Consider the following 19577-nt stretch of genomic DNA (forward strand, 5'->3'; position numbering starts at 1 on the left):
CTCCATAGGGATTCAGTTGCTTGAGCATAGATGTCTGTTGCCATTCATGTTGTGGAATGGCCGTGACATTTGCACTGGCTCACAGGTTTGACATAAGATTCACAGACGACCCATGCTCTTCTGTAGCAGCAGAATCAGGTTAGGCAGGATCTCTCTCAGACCTGAGTTGTCATTAGCATTGGGATTCAGTTGCCTAGAAGTAGGCCTGTAATATCATTTGGATAGAACCATACTACCACAGAGACGGCTTTATGCAAAAGTGGAGAAAAAAACAAGTCAGGCAATAGTTCCCTCCTCCCCTGATCATTGAGCAGTTTTGCAGCTAAAACAGACTCATGATCACCCAAAGCAGATCCCAGTAAGTCATGACTGCTGAGTCAAGATGAAGTTCATACGCATCCTGTAGCTTGGTATTAGCAATAGCAATAGTGTATGTACTGGGCTATAATCCCCTTTTTCATGAGTCTGCAAACTGTGAGCTATCACTCCTGAGTCTAGCAATGATGTTGTGAATCCTCCTATGGTGTCTATGGATCAGGACCAAGCAGTGGTTCTTCTTGGAGCTGTTAGCTCTTTCTTGCCTGGTACAGCCTCCTGATAAGCTGTATAGTTCTGAGGGTAGTCCACAGTTCGTTCTTCTAGGGTATAGATATTCCTCAACTTGCCTAGCACTTAGTACTCTTCTATTTGGTACAAATTATGAAGTATAAAAGTATAAGTAGGATTACAGCTACAGGATGTAGAGCCAAGTTCACAATCACTGCAGCTGAAGGGGACCACACAGAGGGATTCCCATCAAGAAGGACACCCTGCCTTCTCTATTGCAGTTGTTTGTGAGTAATTTGTTTGCTGTTGCAGCACACTGTAATCATTACTTTTGTGGCTTGTTTTACAACCAACTCGACTTCCAGTATTACAGTTGAATGCTTTATTATCTGCAACAATCACACAAAAGCTACTCCAAAAGTTACTGGATTAAAGTTAATTTAGTATACAGTTTCAGTGATTTTTGCAGCTTGAGCATTACTTGTAAAGGTGTATAATTGAAATCACATCCTTCAGTCGTTTCTGTTACATGCACACAAAACAACATTTCAGGCAGGTTATACACAATGAGATAGTTTGTAGTGATTGCTTTATATTGAGTACGCATGCAAACAGCTGCATCTCACATAAACAGTTGCAGACTGATTAGAAAAAGAAGGAAGAATTCCATATTCACATCTGGTCAAATTGTAATCTAAACAGTTGTCTGACGATTGAAAACTGATACCTTCACATATGTATTGCTTGTACTGATCAGCTGCTTTTTGCATCCATGTAGAGGGCTGACTGGAACTTTCCATCTTATTCTGTAGCCCGTTGTTATTGATGCACAGCTCTAATCTCAGAATGATTAAATTTAATAGCCAAGGTTATAGCAGAGTAAGCTCAGGTTATTATGTTGTGAGTGACATAGCTAGATTTGGGCATGAACAACCCAAATGTTTGGTTTTTAAAAAAAAATCTCTGTAGAGGTTACCTCACGCAAGTCCCCTTAATTCTGGGTTGCATTTGCCTGTGTTACAGCACAGAGCTCTGATACAGTAATTTTGTTTTGCCTTTGCTTAATGATGCTCAGCTTTGCCCTGTGCACACACGAGTCTTGTTGCGTGCCATTGTCTGTCTGACAGCCTGAAGTTTTTGCAGTCATTAAACAATGTTGCTTACTTGATATCATTATTTTTGTTTGATCCTCATTCATTTAGGGGCTGCTGTGGTGTCTGATCTCTGGCAGGTTGTAATATATCAGTTGCAGATACATTAACTGAATTTGTAATTCCTGTGCCAACTATGTAGGACCAAACACCTCCATATTACTCATTGGTACCCTGCACTGGTGGAGATTTCCTCGAATTCCTTCTTTGCTGTTGCTGCCCAGTGGCTCTTGTTTCTCACAGAGGAACTCATAATGGGAAAAGCTATCCACCAGCGCATTCATCCAGAAATACCTTCTGAAGCCATTTGGTGGGTAATACCCAGTCAAACCACCGCTGCTGTGGTGTTCTCATACCTCTGATTGGCATTACCTTGCAGTCATGTACCTGAGCAATGCAGCAGTTACTGTTTGTTGTGAGATTGATAAAGGACCTGTCAATTTATATTTGCAGCCATGAAGCTGTTATCTTTGGGTGCTGAAAAGGGAGTTGGTCTAGTTTATGTAGTAGAAACCTTTACTACAGTACATATTAAATAATTCTCTACCAATTGCTTAATGTCTTCTCCCAGAGGGGGCTGCCTTTCTGTTGTTCCAGCCTCTTCAAAGTGACTTTTCTTGTGAACAAATTGGATGAGATCCCCATGGTATGCTCTGGGGACCACCTATTGTTGTAGTTCATTCTTCTGCTGAGCCCACACTACTCTGTTGATACTCTTAAGTATGTTGAGCTTGGTAATTATGCCTTTCACCCACTCTGTAATTTCTGGGTCACCGTGTGAAGTCTCCCAGGAGGACTACATGCTCCTTTTTGTACAGGGTGAACTGACTGACGTTCCCTGGTTTTGTAATAACATGGCCTCTACTCCTTCTGGAGGGGTAACAAAGTGCAAATAAAGTCGCCATGCTGGAACAGCATCCCCAGTGGGGCTACCTATGCCAGCCTTTTTTGAATGTTGAAGAGGTCAGGTTTTGCCCTCATCTCCACTCCCATTGCTGCACCTTCTTCAACAACTTGGTTAAAGGCTTAATCATATCTGCAAACATGGATATAAAATCCTGGGGAAAAATAAACTCAGAAGAGATCTGAGCTCATGCAGACTTGTAGAGCAAGGAGCTTCCTATTAATTTTGCTCGCTGTTGATAAGGTGATCCGTCTACTCCTAAATATTTCACTCTTTCATGTACCACTTGACCTGTTCATCAATTCACTTAGAATTGTGCTCCCAAAGTTACAGCTTAGGCTTGTTTAATCAACTCCTTCAGTTCTGTTGGAGTCTGGCTGTGGGTTAATACATCATCTGTTCATGAAATTACATGGATTTGATCAGCCTCTGATAATTTTTCCTGCGTTTGGGTGATATGAATATTGCAAAAGGCTGAGGCACAGTGAAATCCTTGGGTGGTGGGTGCATATAAAGCAGGGCTGCTGCCCTGTATATGTAGGGGGATATTCTTCCCAGCTTTGCCCTGATAACAAGATCACAAAGACAGCATATGCTAAATCTGTTATGCCAAATTCCAGCATTTTTGCTACAACAGGTGTGGTTTATGGTGTAACAGCTTTCATTGCTCAAAAATCAACCGTTAGCCAGTAAATCTTGCTGTCTGCTTTTATGATAGGCCAGATTGGAACATCAGAAATTCCTGAATTTGTGCAATTATGTCTTGCTCCAGTAAGCTTTTCTCTGTGGTTTGGGGATATTTTCACTGGTTCTGTGGCTAATGGTCAGGACTCGTAAACACTTTGGCATGAATACTCCTGGAATCTCATTTCTTTTGGGACCATAGTTGACGAAAAATCTCTACCCATTCATCTCTAGGTGGCTTAAGAACTTCTGGGGGTTTTAGGGCAGCACATAAATGTACCTCAGGAATAATTTCTGTCTGCCTTTCTCTACTTGACAAACATTGGTTTGCCAAATCCAGTATCAGTTGATGTTCTTGTAATAATGGTATGGCAGGGATTTCTTGCTATCTTTCTCCTGGGAAACTCTCAGCATTAAGCTGCACACGGAATGTTCCAGTACATCTCCAGGAGCAGATACATGCTTCATTTGGGTCAATTTATTTTGAATTTACTGGTGTGCCCAGGATAAGATTCTGGGTTAGTCATTAACACTGGAGCACGGGGTTTCTACTCTGGGTGGTTTAAATACAGGGACAGGGAGATTGGGTAACCTGGGTTCTTCATTCTGTCATTTCCACTCAAAATCTTACATTGTCTTCAACATCTTTCCAAGCTGGGTTGTTGGTTTAGCTAGTTAGATTAGGCCCAGCATTTTTGTCACTTCCTTGTCCATTTGGCACACATATTGATGATGAGCTTTAGTTTTATTTGTGTTTACCTCTATCTCTTGTTAAGAATTTTTTTCTTCCTAACACACTATTTTGATTATATGGAGTCAGCCTTTTTTGTTTGTTTAGCTTCTGCCAGCTGCTCTGACACTTGCCAAAGGAGTTCTCATATGGTTCCACAATTTTTCCCTGGTATCAGACTACTATCCTGTCTGCGTACCCACTAAACCATCAGAAATACATTCTTTCTCTCTGTGAAACACCTGGGATAGGAAACATAGTTCAGCAGTGTGTAGAACAAGTATTTCCAAGTGGTATGTTGAGGGGGTGAATATGCACAGATGGGTGTTTCGCTTCCCTATATACATCTACCAGAAAAACAGGTGATGCATCAAACACAGAAAAATGGTTGGCATTAGTCACCTCTTCCACAATTTTTCCTCTTAAAGGTATTGGAAATGTTTGCCTTTTATATATTTATTTAGTTCTTTTGATTCTGTGTATAACCAAAAGTAGTTTCTTTTTTTAAACTGATGTCATTAAGAGCGTATACGTTACTGTGATTGTCCTCCTCACTCTATGACTTTTGAGAGCAATAGGTTTATTTGTCTTCTCTTTTGGCTTCTGCCTTAGCGCAGGGGAGAGCCGTGAGTTTGGGGGCTTTTGAAGCTCTGTTCTGTCGTTTGAGATCTTGCTGCAGGCAGTCCTCAGCTCCTTCCTCAGTTGTTTTGTTTCTTTCTCTACGCAGTTTGTACAAACCTTGATGAGATCAAAGGTTTGGAGCCATAATGGATGCCCTCTCCTCGCCAGTACTATTACAAATACTGTCTTCTCCATTTTTTATCATCCCTTTAGTATCAGTGCTCTGAGTGGGCATTATTTTATCAGCTTTATATATTCTACATATATATTTGATATATCAGTTTTATATGAGTTTTATGAGAGTTTTATATGCTTACCTTTTTTTTCTCACTACTGTTTCTAGCACCATGTTACTTCTCTCCAACCAGAGTGTGACTTAAAATCCATTAATGTCCCTTGTGCTTTTTGGGTTAATAATGCATTCAGTTGCCACAACCTTTACCACTGTTCCTGTTAAGGGTTCCTGCAAACTCATGGTGCTTTTTTCATCCTCCTTGTTCAGCACATTTGTCTGATGATTATCAACTCTTGCAAAATGGTGTTATTGTCTTGGTTTGTGCTGTTTACTACAGCTTGTGCAGTTCCGTGCGCTTGCTTTTGTGGATTACAACTAAGTTCTCCATGTCTTTTTCCCTTGTATCTTTTTTGCCAGTATTTTGTGTACTTGAATGTCAGCATGATTGGAGCCTGGCCTAGCCTCCAAGAGGTTCATGCTCTAGTAGAAGGCTTTTCAGGTCAGTCTCAGTTCTGGAGCTTTTATATGCTTATATAGCTTCAGCACACCCAAAACAATTTTGATAGCAATTATTATATCTTGGTCTGCCCCTAAATACTGCGTGAGCATTGTGTCCCAGATTCCAATCAGTCAAATCTTTTATCAGGGTCTATTTTAGCTCACTTCAGTACTGCAAGATTGTCTTTCAGCTTTAAATGACTCAAACTGCTCTGTACTTTTATCTTCTTTTTGTACTCTGTTTAAGAATCTCTCATATCTTTAATATTCACACGGGTCACAACATTCCTTGAACTATTTTTGTTCAGTTCCGTAATTAATCTTTTCTGTCAGAGGTAACGGAAAATGATTAAACACATCAAGTGTCTCAGAAGCACTTGTTGTCAGAAATAAAGCTATTTTTATCTTGTCTCCCATTGCTTCTCAAAGTCAAATGCCGCTCAATTCTTTTCCAGATGACCTTTAATTTTTCAGAGACTGTTACATCTCGGGAGACTTCAAACTGCTTTCCCAGCCCACTCTCTCTCAGTGCTTTGGTTTATTTGGACAGGATGTTGACTCCAGTGGTTGTGCCAGCCTGCCTGTCTGCTGAGTGGAGGGCAACAAGCGCTTCACTTTTCATCTCACTCTCATCTGGGCTTTAAAAACGGCTTGGGTGAATTGTGACCTAGAAGCTTTCCCCTTTGCCGTGCATGTGAATTGCTCAGATGCAGGTGATGACAAAAATGAGGTGAGATGAGTCCCCCCCGAAAGTGTACGCCTTTGTTTGCACAGCCTCTGATGGTGACAGTGGGATTTGCAGAGTGCACTGCACAGTCCAGCTGCCTTCCCTCTGACTGCCACGCCACAGGGTACCTGCCAAGCCAGTGGCCTTTCAAGGCAGGGTGAGTCTCAGGGAGGCTTAACTCAGGGCTTGTGCCATAATATCTAGGCTTTCTGTACTTCAAAGGAGAGGTTTCCTACAGCAGTCACCCGACACAATGAGATCAAAGGGCTTTTGGTTTCCTTCTGTCACATTGCGGTCACTTTGTGTCTCTCTGCTGCTTATATATCTGTGATAATGTTCATTTATGCTTATGCATATAGTATGTGAAAGTACAAGCCTTCCGAGACTTTCATCTGCTATAAAATTCAAAACCAAAGTGGAAAAATAACTCTTATCTGCTTCCTTATCTTTTGGGGTTTTTTTTTGTTTTTTCTTTCCATCTGCTAATATTTTTGGAGTACCTGCAATGCGTGTTGATGCCTGTGGCGTAGCTTTATGCTTTCAGGTTACATTGTCCTTTTTATTCTCGTGCTAGCAAAGCTCCTCTATTTTGCCTGTGATGGGGAGAAATGGTGTTTTAGCTAGCTGCTGTATCTCCAGACAAGTGTTTAACGCCATCTTTGATGCTTTTTCTGTAGAGGTGAGTATTATACCAAACAGAGGCATTGTTCTGGAGTTATTACACTGCCCTACAATTTAAGGTACCTGGTTTAATTTTTCTTCTTCTATGCATGTTGTAATATGTCTGTTCCCAGTTCTTAAAATAGGAATGATATTGCTTCCTGCTTTATGTATGGCAGGCATAAATTCATCTATGTTCATGAGGCATCAGTGTGTTACAATGACCAGCACAGCGTGGAAACCTAAATTGTACTGAGAAAGAAACTGGAACAAAACAGTGTAGTTCAGGTGTGTCATCGATACTTAAAGCTGTATTTGTAGCAAATTTTACATATAGTGGTTATAGACTGAAAAATGTTCACTTGGCATTCTATGTACCATTTACAAGCCGAATTCTGGTCCCAGGTTGCCGAGACTGGTCAAAAATACCAAATATATTGAACTGATTATCTGTGGTAATGTTGGCTAACAGACTCTAAAAAGAAAACTAGAAAAATATATATTTGGGAAGGAATTATAGAGGAAAAATGAAGTTACTACATGACTAACATTATCTATAGCAAAGTCCTGTGCTTTGTACCTGAAGATCTTATCTTACCAGTTTTGAAATATGGGAAAAAAGCAATTTCTAAATACTTGTAGCTGTTACTCAGTATTAAGATTATGATTTGCTTGTGAAAGAGAATGTTTGCCCAAAGACTGTGTGAGTAAAACCTTCTTGACTTTGGATCTAAGGTTACATGAAATGTGACATCCTTTGTTGTAGCTTTTGATTCAAATACTTGCTTTTGATGATACAGGGGAAAAAACACATTATATTTTTCCCCTTTTTGGTACAAGGCACATCCTGACTAATCATATACTAGACTTTCCCATGTCATTCCAATAATTATATCCATTTCAGAAGGGCTTTTGATGTAGGGCTGAATAATGACATTTTTGTTGGTGGTACATCGGCCTGGTTTCTAGTAATCAAAAGCCTTTGCACATCTTTTCCAATTAACTCTTCTCTTTGTATCGCTAAATGAGTTTCAGTAACACTTTTCTATTCGGTTTCATTAACATGCAAATAGAGAGTTAATACAGGATAGTTCATCTGAGCGTGGAGAGCAGGGTATTTGTGCAGTTTATTTGTGAAATGAATGGTATTATTATTGGTTCAGAAGACACACAACTTAAAATTGAGACAACTTGTTCTAGAGGAATGAACACAAATTATGGAATCATGATGTTCCCAATTATAATTCTTGATTTGCTCTTGTGAAGGTTATGCATCATGATAGATTTAAGTACTGAGAACTTGCAGAATGATACATATCAGTGCCAGACTCAGGAAGGTCTTAATGATCTTGGGCAGGATTTTAGAGGAGTAGTCAGGCAAATATCTGTGTATTACTAAATTGACTTCACCTAATCATTCTTGGACTATGTAGATCTGTCCTGCAATAGAGTAGGACTGTGTCAGATTGTGAAACCTGTTTGCCTGTGTTAAATTATTTCTGCTATCACTGTAGGAATTTCAACTTTGTAGGACTAGCCCATGCTACAGCATTGCAGGGGGCTTTTCTGCCTTGGAAATGTGTTTGACACATCATCAAGGCATTGATTTTGGCATTACTGACTTTGACTCACACAGAGATCTCTTTAAGGCTGATCAAACATGACCAATATCAAGAGTTTCGTGAGTTGAGTATAGGTAAAGCATGGTCCAAATAGGTGTATTGGGTGGGAAAGTCAGGGGAAGAAGAACATATCAACTTGAAAAACGAGACTGTGTCAGAGCCTGAAATATAAGTGAAGTACAGACATACAGATAGGCTTAGCTAAGGACAAATTACATCTTGAGCCTTTTTTTCATTTTCATGGTGATATAAAACTTCATTGTTTTCTTAGTGATGAAAGCACTTTAAGGGTAAGGTAAATGCTGTTTGAAAGCTTTCCTGACAGTCTATTCCTGAAAAATAGACACTAGTAATCACAGAGAGCACCCATCCTAATCCACAGCTTTCCCAATACCAGTTTAGCTCAAGTCTCAGTAGGTTCAATAATATAGGCTAGTATCCCCCAAAAAGGTGTCTAACAATACGTGCTACTCCCCGAATGCAAGTAATAAGGACAAGACTACCCAAATTCAGCAGCCTGCAGACCAGCATACAGGTTTTAGCAGTTAGTTCTGCTCATAACATGTGGGTGACTGCACAGCCCTTTCTAGAGCCAGTTTGTAACCAGCCTTTTTTAGTAAGGTTTTCCAGTCAAGTCAAGTGATCTGTCAGCACTACAGACCTGTCTGAGCTAACAAGGAGCAAAGTAAGACCCCTCAGCTCCTTGCAAAACCAGGGCATGGAGTCACCATGCTGTGTGACAGTAAAAGTACTGTAGTATTGTTTGCCATGATCTTAGCCCTAGTCAGCTGTGAAATAAAAATAAGTACCAACAGGTAAGTCACTGAGATCAGGAAGTAAGATTTCAGATAAATATAAAGGAACTGATGGTAGGTTGGTTCGTACTTGTTTTCTCTGCACGTGATCTGGGAGGCTGAACTCCCATTATATGTGATAGACATCTACAAGGTTTCCGTTGTCCCAGCAGAGGTAGAGTGTCATTTGAGCTACCCTACAATATTCTGCCTGGCTTCCAGTTGCTGCTTCAGAAGACCAAGGTCTCCCATTGGGTCGTCAGTCATGTCTGCCAGCCTCATTCAGGTAAAACATCTCAAAAAGGTCTAGGCACCTACATTGAATCCTACTGCTAATCCATACAGTTATTGGGACCTAGGTAGTGGTCCTGCTGAGTGTGACGATCCGGCTGCTGTACTGTACTGGGGAATCACTTGCTAGACTCCATTGAGTAGATTGACTTAGAGTGGGATCCCCTTAGTTCGGTATAAGTAGTGCCATGTGAGACTTCCCAGGCTATTTAGGACATCTGCATGGAAATGGCAGATGTGACCTAGGCCTGTATTGTTCTGGATTGGCAACTAGATGCCTGTGTTCAGGCAGCTGAGTGGAGACTGAGGTCTCCATTGCCTATAGTGGGAGCTTGGGCATCTCGCTCACATGTGGGCAGCAAAATATAAGGTGTCTTCAGCTCAAAACGAGTCCCACCCTAGGAGTGGGATTCATTTGCCTGAAGGTAGGTATAGGTGCAAATTATCATTCAACACATTCTGTAGTATCCTGGGTGTCTCTGTGGAGCTGAGATGTGAGTTAGGATTTATGGGAGACTCACAGCTTTCTGAAACTGTCTGGAATTCGGGCTGGAATACTCTGAAGTCTCTAAAACTGCATTAGACACCGAATTTTAGGCAAAGGAATTATGTCCCAGATTTCCAGAGGCTCTCTGCTTTGTCACTGGCTTTTCCAGCTTTATTTCTATGTGGTTTTGAACTACTTCATTAATTTATGTCCACAGAGCCTGTGGCCTTTGATGCACTATTTTCTATGTTTAGCTGTTTTTTTATGGAAATACTATAATTCCACTTCATGCACACTCCAGAGGACAGACATTTAAGTGGGCTTCTTCTCGCCTCTTTTTCATCTGTCCGTAGAACATGTCTTATCTAAACTTAGTAACAAGTTTTGTCTGTCACCAGTGGAGAGAGATGGACTCCCAAAGAGTGACTCACCCTGTGTATCTTAGACAACAGTATTCTCATTTTCTACAGAGGCAAACTAGATGACTTGCTTAGAAAGTAAAGTTGAATGAGATAATTCCACATTGCTACACTTCATATTTTGTCATTGCAACGAGGGAGTAAACAGCACCTCCTTACCTGTGTAGAGGGATAACCTGTGGGATTCCCTTCTTCCTTTCTTCATGGTAGAATCAAAGCTACTAAAATGCTGGAAGATCTCTCTCCACTAATAGGAATGGGGAGGGCTGAGAGTTATGGGACAAGTCCTCCACAGTCCTTGAGGGGCTCCATGGGTGGGCAGCGTACTTGCAAGTGCAGATGCGAAAGATGAAATTGTGTGTCTGAGAGTGTGCATGGTGGTATCTTAACATTTGAGACAGGAAATCTGGAGATGAGTCAGGTCCAACAGAGGAATAATCTATGGCACCTTTATGAGGGAAAATTTGGGTGTGCAAATTTGAGTTGGAAGTGGTGGCACATTTGTTCCCAATGGTATTTTTAAAATCATATTTAAAGTGTTGGGTGTGTAGCATTTTTGTCATGGTGCATAATGCCTTTTGTTCTTTCATCAGTGTAATGGAGCTTCAGCGTGAAGTAAAATTAAGCCTGTGCTTAGGTCAGCTCTCATTTTTGACATGAGACTTTGAAGTGGTTACTATATTTAGTTTCTCACTAGCATCAAAATCCATAGACAGATGGTAGGACTGCATCACATTTATTTGAGCTATTGATGTATTATAAATGAGAGCATGTACATTGAAGTTTGCAACTTCAGTACATGCACATACGTGTGTACTGTGATTCACAGTTTCCAAGAGTGTTCTCTTTGGATTTTGGTGACCACTCTAAAAGGGCATGAGTCTAGTCCTCTAGAGCTGGTGTCAGATCTGCACAGATGTTTTATATACCCCATGATGACTCAAAGGCAGCAGGCTTCTGTATGGGAGCAGCTGAACTGAGCCTTGATTATTGATCTTACCTTTAGGTGTCCTTCACTTCCAATTGTTTTTCTCCCAGCAGTGAGAATTAAATTCTGCAGGAACAGTAGAATGATATAATTCATTATTTTTCCTGGGTAATTAACAGTGTCTATGTCAAAAATGATTAATAATCTTAATTGCTTAATGTTCCTAGTAATGCTGGCAACTTGAAATCGTTGTCATTCAAAGCTCGAAGGTAAGAGTGTATGAAAAGGAAACTGTGAACAGTAGCTATCAATACATTTGAAAAGGAAACTGTGAACAGTAGCTATCAATACATTAATGATAGAATTTGCCAACATACCAACTGCATGGAGTGGAATTATAAGGCCTTCTATATGGCTTGTATTCCAGGGAGGGCTAAAAATGCATGTGACATTTTGATTAATGATCTGTCATATATATTAATCACACCTGTGACTTTGTGTGGCAAGAATGGAGGTTCATGTGATCACAGTACATATGAACAAATACTAACTGATAAGTCTCAAAATGCAAATGTAAATTGGGCATAGTTATTAAGTAGGCTTTATTCTAATGAATAGATCTCATATTTTTTACCCTTTTATCAATGACCTAGAAAAAAGCATTACAATTTCTACTAATGTGTAGATGACGAAAAGATGGGATGTTGATTCATAGAGCAGTTAAAATTCTTTGATAAGGTAGGTGCAAAGAAAAAATGTGCTTTAAATGGTGAAGGGCTCCGGAGATAAGGTAGTTTAGATGAGCATATGCTCACAGTGTAATGCTATGGCCACACAAGCAGAAATAGTGTATTAAATTGTCTCTGGTTTTATTGCTGTCAAGACTACCACTGGCATATTTTGTCCAATCCTGCTTTTGCAGTTTAAGACAGATGATGACAAATTGGAAAAGAATCAGAGGAGAGCAGTGACCATGGTTAGAGGGCTTGAAGCTATGCCTGAAGATAATACAAGGCTCCAGGAACTTAATCTATTTAGCTTTCAAAGGGAGCATCAAGAGACTGTTTCAACTGACTCTGTAAGACCACGGGAAAGAAATTCAATAGAAAAGATCTCCTCACAGTAACAGATAAAATTATACCGAGACAAGTGGTTGAAATCTGATGCTAGAAGTAAATAGCAAATTTTAATTAAACAAATGAAATTGAATTGTTGGAATAATTTTTCAGGAGCTGTGGTGAATTGTTTTTCACCAGACTTTTTTAAATCCAGATTGGTAGTTTTTCCTATACTGTGTGTTCTTGTTCAAAGAGGAATAAGTTGAAGGGTGTTTCTTTGTCTTTTATTGTTTGAGAGATCTGGCCAGTTTTTAAGAATAGACCTTCCTTCTTTATGTATCTGTAAATCTACAGATAAAGTGGTATTCCTATAACGAAAACATACTTTGAAACATGTTTAGTTAAATGCATTTTCATTTTCGTAAATACTGGAATTGTGTCTGAATTCAATAATAAAAGTTGATAAAGGTGTCTAGCTAACTACCAAATGTGTGTTCAGTGCCTGGAACAGTATGTCATGGAAAACAGAAATACTGTTTTCCCCAACCAACTAGCGATTTCTAGTTGATATATGGTACTAAAGAAAAGTTGTTAATTTAGGAGTTGTAAACTGTTGATGAATGAATAAGGCTAAGCCCTCAAATGCTGTGTTTATGTGGTTACTACGTGACACTGGACATCGGTACTTGAGACTAATTGTGTTACTTAAAATGGAATTTCAGGTACATTAATTACGGTCTTTCTTTTCAACAGGCCCATGCTAAAGTCTGGCATCTCTACAATGACCATTTTCGTCCAACTCAAAGAGGGAAAGTGTCCATTGCCCTTAGCTCCCACTGGATAAAACCGCAACGTATGACTGAAAAAAACATAAAAGAATGTCAAAAATCCCTTGATTTTGTGCTCGGCTGGTTTGCTAAGCCCATATTTATTGATGGTGACTATCCAGAGAGCATGAGGAGCAACCTCTCATCTCTATTGCCTGAATTCAGTGAAGTTGAGAAGAAGTATATTAAGGGAACAGCAGACTTTTTTGCTCTTTCTTTTGGAGCTACCCTGAGTTTCCAGCTCTTGGACTCTCATATGAAATTCCAGCAGTTGGAATCAATAAGCCTGAGGCAGCTCCTTTACTGGATAAGCAGTGAATATAACAACCCCCAAATATTCATTGTGGAGAACGGCTGGTTTGTTTCTGGTAGCACCAAGAGAGATGATGCCAAATATATTTACTATCTCAAAAAGTTCATTATGGAAACTTTAAAAGGTAGGACTGAGATTGTATTAATATGTGCTTGACAAAATCATAATGCAAAATAGCGTACAGAGACTTGTTAAAGAACCAGGCTGAAAACTGATTTTGATCTTTAACATTCATCTTGGCACTTGTGAAACGAGACTCCAAATCACTTTCCTGGGTTTGTTCTTCTTAGCTCTTGAAGACCCTTAATGTTTGGTGAGCTTGATGCTGCTGTCGTTGAAGTCAGTAGGAAAATTTCTGCTGTCTTTGGTGGGAGGAAGTGCAAAACATGTGTGAACTATACTTTCAATGGTCTTAAGGAAATTTACTGTGTTATTTATTAATAGTTGCTTTCCACATCTTAGGTGTATGAATGCATATGTACAAAATGTAAGAATACATATGTGGGAAGGTAAATACTATGCAACAGGAGATCCTCTGAAGAAAATATAAGGCAGAAAGAATACATTTTGAAATGAAAAATTGGAACCTTTTCATTCTGCATCTCAATGTTGCCCTTGCACAAATTTTTCATTGGTACAGCTCTGGACATCAATCACAATAATCTGAATTTACATCAGTTTAAGGGGATCTGTGTTTGAGATTATATGATATAAATTATTGAAATTGTTAACCTATTATTTTTTCCAAACAGTAAGAGAAATACATTATCTTATATGAAAGTTATTTTCTATTTTCCTGTTTCCTCGTGGCAAAACAGATTTTTTTCAATCCTAGTAGTCATCAGTAAGTTGTTGGGGTTCCCATTGCCACTATCATTGTCTTTTAATTTCTTAAGTTACAATTTAATAATTTATTTACTTGTCTACAGTTTACTGTTCTGGTTTTAAAAACAGTATTATTGTAGCTATTTGTTCAGATGAGATAGCCATTGTGTTACATTGCCATTTTTGTACAGAGGATGGGCAAAAATGGCTTTTATTTTATTCCCAGCACTCACGAAGATGCAGAGGTGTCCCACATTTGTTTCATCTACTATTCCAGAAACCTAATTATTGCAAATAAATTAAAAGGTGAATAAATACATGAGCCAGTGCATCCAAAATGGGAAGAATGGAATGCAAAACAGTTACTAACTGTTGCAAATACAGTATTACTAGTTTGTGCGAAGTCAGATGGAGAGCTCATCTTCATGAAGAGGTAATATTCCTGTTACCCATATTTCTGCTTAGTTTGTAAATTTCTGGACATATATACATGCATCTGCCTTTGAATCACAGCTGACTGGAAACAATCTTAATTTACAGACTTTCTTTCCTTTTAATGTGCCACTCAGTAAATAATAATAAAAGCAACAACAACAGTAATCTTGTCATATTAACTTAAGAATACTAGGACTTGGCTAAACTTTTTACAGAAAAAAAAAGCAGAGACAGACTGGATCTGCAGAAGGGACTATGATAATATCCCAGAGTCCTGAGGGAATTGGCTGATGTAGTTGCCAAGCCATTCTCCATGATATTTGAAAAGTCATGGCAGTCAGGTGAAGTCTCTGGTGACTGGGAAAAGGGAAACATTGCACCCATTTTTAAAAAGGGTAGAAAGGAGGACCCTGGGAACTACCAACCTGTCAGCCTCACCTCTGTGCCTGGGAAGATCATGGAACAGAACCTCCTCGTAGCTATGCTAAGGCACATGGAGGACCGGAAGGCTTCACCAAGGGCAAGTCTTGCCTGACCAACCTAGTGGCCTTCTATGATGGAGTGACTACATTAGTGGACAAGGGAAGAGCTATGGATGTCATCTATCTGGACTTCTGTAAGGATTTTAACGTGGTCCTCCCCAACATCCTTTTCTGTAAGTTGGAGGGATGAGTGAACTGTTCAGTGGATGAGGAATTGGTTGGATGGTCGCATCCAGAGGTCAATGGCTCAATGTCCAGATGGAGATCAGTGATGAGCGGTGTCCCTCAGGGGTCCGTATTGGGACCAATACTGTTTAATATCTTCATCAATGACACAGACAGTGGGATCGAGTGTACCCTCAGCAAGTTTGCAGATGACAGCAAGCTGAGTGGTGCAGTTGACACGCCTGAGGGATGGGATGCCATCCAGAGGGACCTGGACAAGCTTGAGAAGTGGGCCTATGTGAACCTCATGAGGTTCAACAAGGCCAAGTGCAAGGTCCTGCATCTGGGTCGGGGTAACTCCTGGTATCAATACAGGCTGGGGGATGAAGGGATTGACAGCAGCCCTGCAGAGAAGGACTTGAGGGTACTGTTTGATGAAAACCTGGGCATGGGCCGACAATGTGCGCTCACAGCCCAGAAGGCCAACCATATCCTAGGCTGCATCAAAAGAAGTGTGGCCAGCAGGTCAAGGGAGGGGATTCTGCCCCTCTACTCTGCTCTTGTGAGACCCCACCTGGAGTACTGCAGCCAGCTCTGGAGTCCTCAGTAAAGGGAAGACACAGACCTGTTGGAGCAGGTCCAGAGGAGGGCCACAAAAATGATCAGAGATGGAACACTTCTCCTGTGAGGAAAGGCTGAGAGTTGGGGTTGTTCAGCCTGGAGAAGAGAAGGCTCCAGGGAGACCCTGTTATGGCCTTTCAATATTTAAAGGGAGCTTATAAGAAAGATGGGGACAGACTTTTTAGCAGGGCCTGTTGCCATAGGACAAGGGGTAATGGTTTTAAACTAAAAGAGGGTAGATTCAGACTAGATATAAGGACGAAATTTTTCACGATGAGGGTGGTGAAACACTGGAACAGGTTGCCCAGAGAGGTGGTAGATGCCCCATCCCTGGAAACATTCAAGGTCAGGTTGGACGGGGCTCTGAGCAACCTGATGTAGCTGAAGATGTCCCTGCTCATTGCAGGGGGGTTTACACTAGATGACCTTTAAAGGTCCCTTCCAACCCAAACTATTCTGTGATTTTATGATTCTGTGATGAAAATTATTGCACCCAAATCTTCTGCCTGTTAGAATATGCAAAATCCAATGTAAATACCAAAGTTCTTTATGCAATACCTAGGGGAATTTAGTTGAGAAAGATCCACAAAAGGCATCATGTTGGCTGTGAGCAGTCTTGTTGGACAACATTAAAGACCAAGGACAAAGGCAGATGTTGTCTCTGTCAGAGACTTAGGAGAGGTCTATCCAGTGCAGTAAAGCACCGTAATGTAGAGATTTGTGAGCTAGTTACCACAAGATTCACTCCAGCAGTCATGGGGCAGTAAAATGGCATTGGAGCTATAGTACTGAGAAGCGAGGGTAATTAATTTAGACCCAGGGCCACAGAAATGTGGGTTTGCTGCTTCCTAGATCTGGCCAGTATCTTTGCCTGATTGTGTATATGCACTGTTTCAGACATAACTGCTTATTTCTATATCTACATTAACAAGTAAATGCAGCCCTGTTGAAGCAAGCCTGTAGAGTAAAAAGAGTTGGTGTTGAGGGCCTGGTGTCCCCACTGTGTGCATTCCTGAAGCCCATTTCTGAATTAATTTTGCCCCAAAGGAACCCAGGTCATGCATCCTGAGACCACTCTGTGATGTGAAACAATGTGTGATAAGGAGGGAGATGTGCTCAAAAGTGTGCTCCTGATTTCAGTTGAAGTGCTGATGTAGATGCTCATTCTGACACTGCATGCTGTAGAAAAGCTCTGTACATCTTTTCTCTTTTTTTTTTGGCTCTGGGAAAGGGTCTGTTTATTTGGGATTCACAGCCCTAAATCCTTTTACTAGTACTATTATTCATCTTTCTTTTTTTTTTTTTCCCAAATACCATTTAGGGTTGCATAGAGTAAATAGAGCTGTAATATAAAGTAGTTAAATATTAATTAGAGCTACTAATTGGTTGGACATGTCTTCTCACATGGGTGGGTATTTAACCACTTACTCTAGGGTCATATTCGCGTCCCTGCTCTGTCTCTGGTGCAACAAATAAATTGATTGTTCCTTGTAAAGTGGAGCATGTTGACCAGGAGGGCATGCAAGCTCCTCTGTGCCATGTTGATAAGCTGAGGGGTTAGGTCATTATCTGGGGAGTTAGCAGGTCTGAATTCAAAGAGTCTTAAGGAGAACAGGACCAGCCAGACCTCTGACCGAGCTATTCCCAGGCATGTCCAGAGGCAAAACATAGATCCTTGGGCACCTTCCACATGGAAGCAGGGGCTGCCGGCTTCACACACCTCACCTTCACACACTGGGGTTGGACAGCAGCTGAGCAGAGGGTTTTAAGGATCTGTATTTGATGCTTATGGGTCTGCCAATTTTCCTTGGACTATTTCTATACTAGTGAGCTAAACAGAGCGTGAGCTGAAGTGCTGTTTAATTTTTAACCCAATTCTGGCAGAGTTTTGGCCGGCACAGTAGCACACTTCTAGGCATGCTGTGGGGGGTTGCTCAGGTCAGGAGTTCTTTCCAGTAGGTAGTATGGACAAAGCCAAACAGTTTCAGAAGCAAGGACAGTTTAGGTTTCAGTCAGCCTGGCTTGCATACCAACAAACATACCAAAAAAGAGGGGAGATAGACAAAGGAAAAAGAAAAAGAAAAAAAAAAAGACAATAACTTTCATTGTGTTTTTTTCAGTATCATGCGATTCATGTGGGATACTGTGGTTGAAACTTCCAAACTTTTTGGAACTTCCAAAATTTTTTTGAGTTGCTTCTTTCATAGGTAACACTTAAAAGTTAATACATTTTTAAAGAAGGATTTGAGGAGAATTTTTATGAGGTGCTCAGGATGTGTGGGAGTGGTGTGTGATGACTTACAGAAGGATGGGATGCTATTCAAAGATAAAATCTCACTGAGACCAGTTCACAAAGTGGACCTGTATTGGCTTTTACTCTGCTGGTACAACAGATGTCATCATGGATGCATGCAGAGGTTAGAAAAATACTGGCATTTGCCAAACACAAAAGAATGATGCCTTTAGGAGGAGAAATATTCCATTTCCTTAGACATTTTCTCATGACCTTTGATAGAGACTGGGCCAAATTCACTGCTTATTTAACCGCAGTTCATTTAATTGATTCTAACAGGGTTACAATCAAGAATCCATGTGGTCCTTCATAACTGATTGTAATGAGGTACATTAATAAAACCAGGAAATGAGGATCTTGATATTCTGGTTGCCTGAAATAACGCTTTCAGTGTTACTAGGCTGGAAAATATTATGTTCAGTCAGTACCCAGTTGGGGTTGATGGAAGATGGTGAGTAATAAAGATAAACTCTGCTGGCTACAGAGCAAAACTCGAGTTCAAAAGAACATTTAAGAATGTGCTTAAATGCATTGCTGAATTAGGGTGGGTCTAATTATGTAATTAAAATAAGCATACTTTTTAGTGCTTTCCTGAAGTCAAGCCTTGACTAGGAACATTTTGCTGAATCTCAGTGTTTAATACAACTACAAGTGAGTATTATTTGAAATCTCAAAATAAAACCGTAAAGCTGGCAATACTAACAGATGCCAGTAGACCCTGATTTTAACCTACAAAGTGTGTGGTGATTCTTAAAAGCCAAAGAGTTGACCTAGAACGTATACAACTTTTTAGAAACCCTTAAATATTTAAGCTGGAAAATGCTATGCCATAAAAGATGTAAGAGACAGAATTATCAAATAAAGATGGTCTTCCTGCATTATCACTTCTACTTAAAATCTGTGGTCAGCACTCCAAAAGCGTTGTCAGGATTTTCTCAATATGTATTTGCAGTGGAAGGGAAGGATCAAAACGAGTATAACGTTTGTTTGCATACAGGGTAGTGCTGCATCAACGGCACTTAAGCTACCCGGAGTGAGCCGCAGTGCGTGCTTAGCAGAGTGCAGTGCAGCGCAGTTACTGGCTCAGTTACTGCAAACAGTTCAAGTGTAGCGTGCGCCGCTCCGAGGCTAAGGTTTGGCTTGCCTGATTAGCAGCACTGCTCAAACCACTGCTGCACTGCTTCTTTTTCTAAATCTGGCTTTTTTAAAGCCAAGCCAGGTATCTCTACTGCCTTGCACAGTGCGCCCATGCCCTGACAGC

General features: G+C 40.4%; 1 protein-coding gene across 1 annotated transcript in view; it reads left to right on the forward strand.

Moving 5' to 3' along the window:
• Positions 1 to 19577, forward strand: part of KL (klotho) — a 51114-nt gene that overhangs the window by 22788 nt on the left and 8749 nt on the right. The window contains exon 3 of the mRNA XM_059826056.1: positions 13109 to 13619. Coding sequence (XP_059682039.1) covers positions 13109 to 13619 — 511 coding nt within the window. The remainder of the gene's footprint in view (positions 1 to 13108; positions 13620 to 19577) is intronic.

This window comes from Gavia stellata, chromosome 1 (genome assembly GCF_030936135.1).
Source record: "Gavia stellata isolate bGavSte3 chromosome 1, bGavSte3.hap2, whole genome shotgun sequence".
In the NCBI taxonomy this organism is placed as follows: domain Eukaryota; kingdom Metazoa; phylum Chordata; class Aves; order Gaviiformes; family Gaviidae; genus Gavia; species Gavia stellata.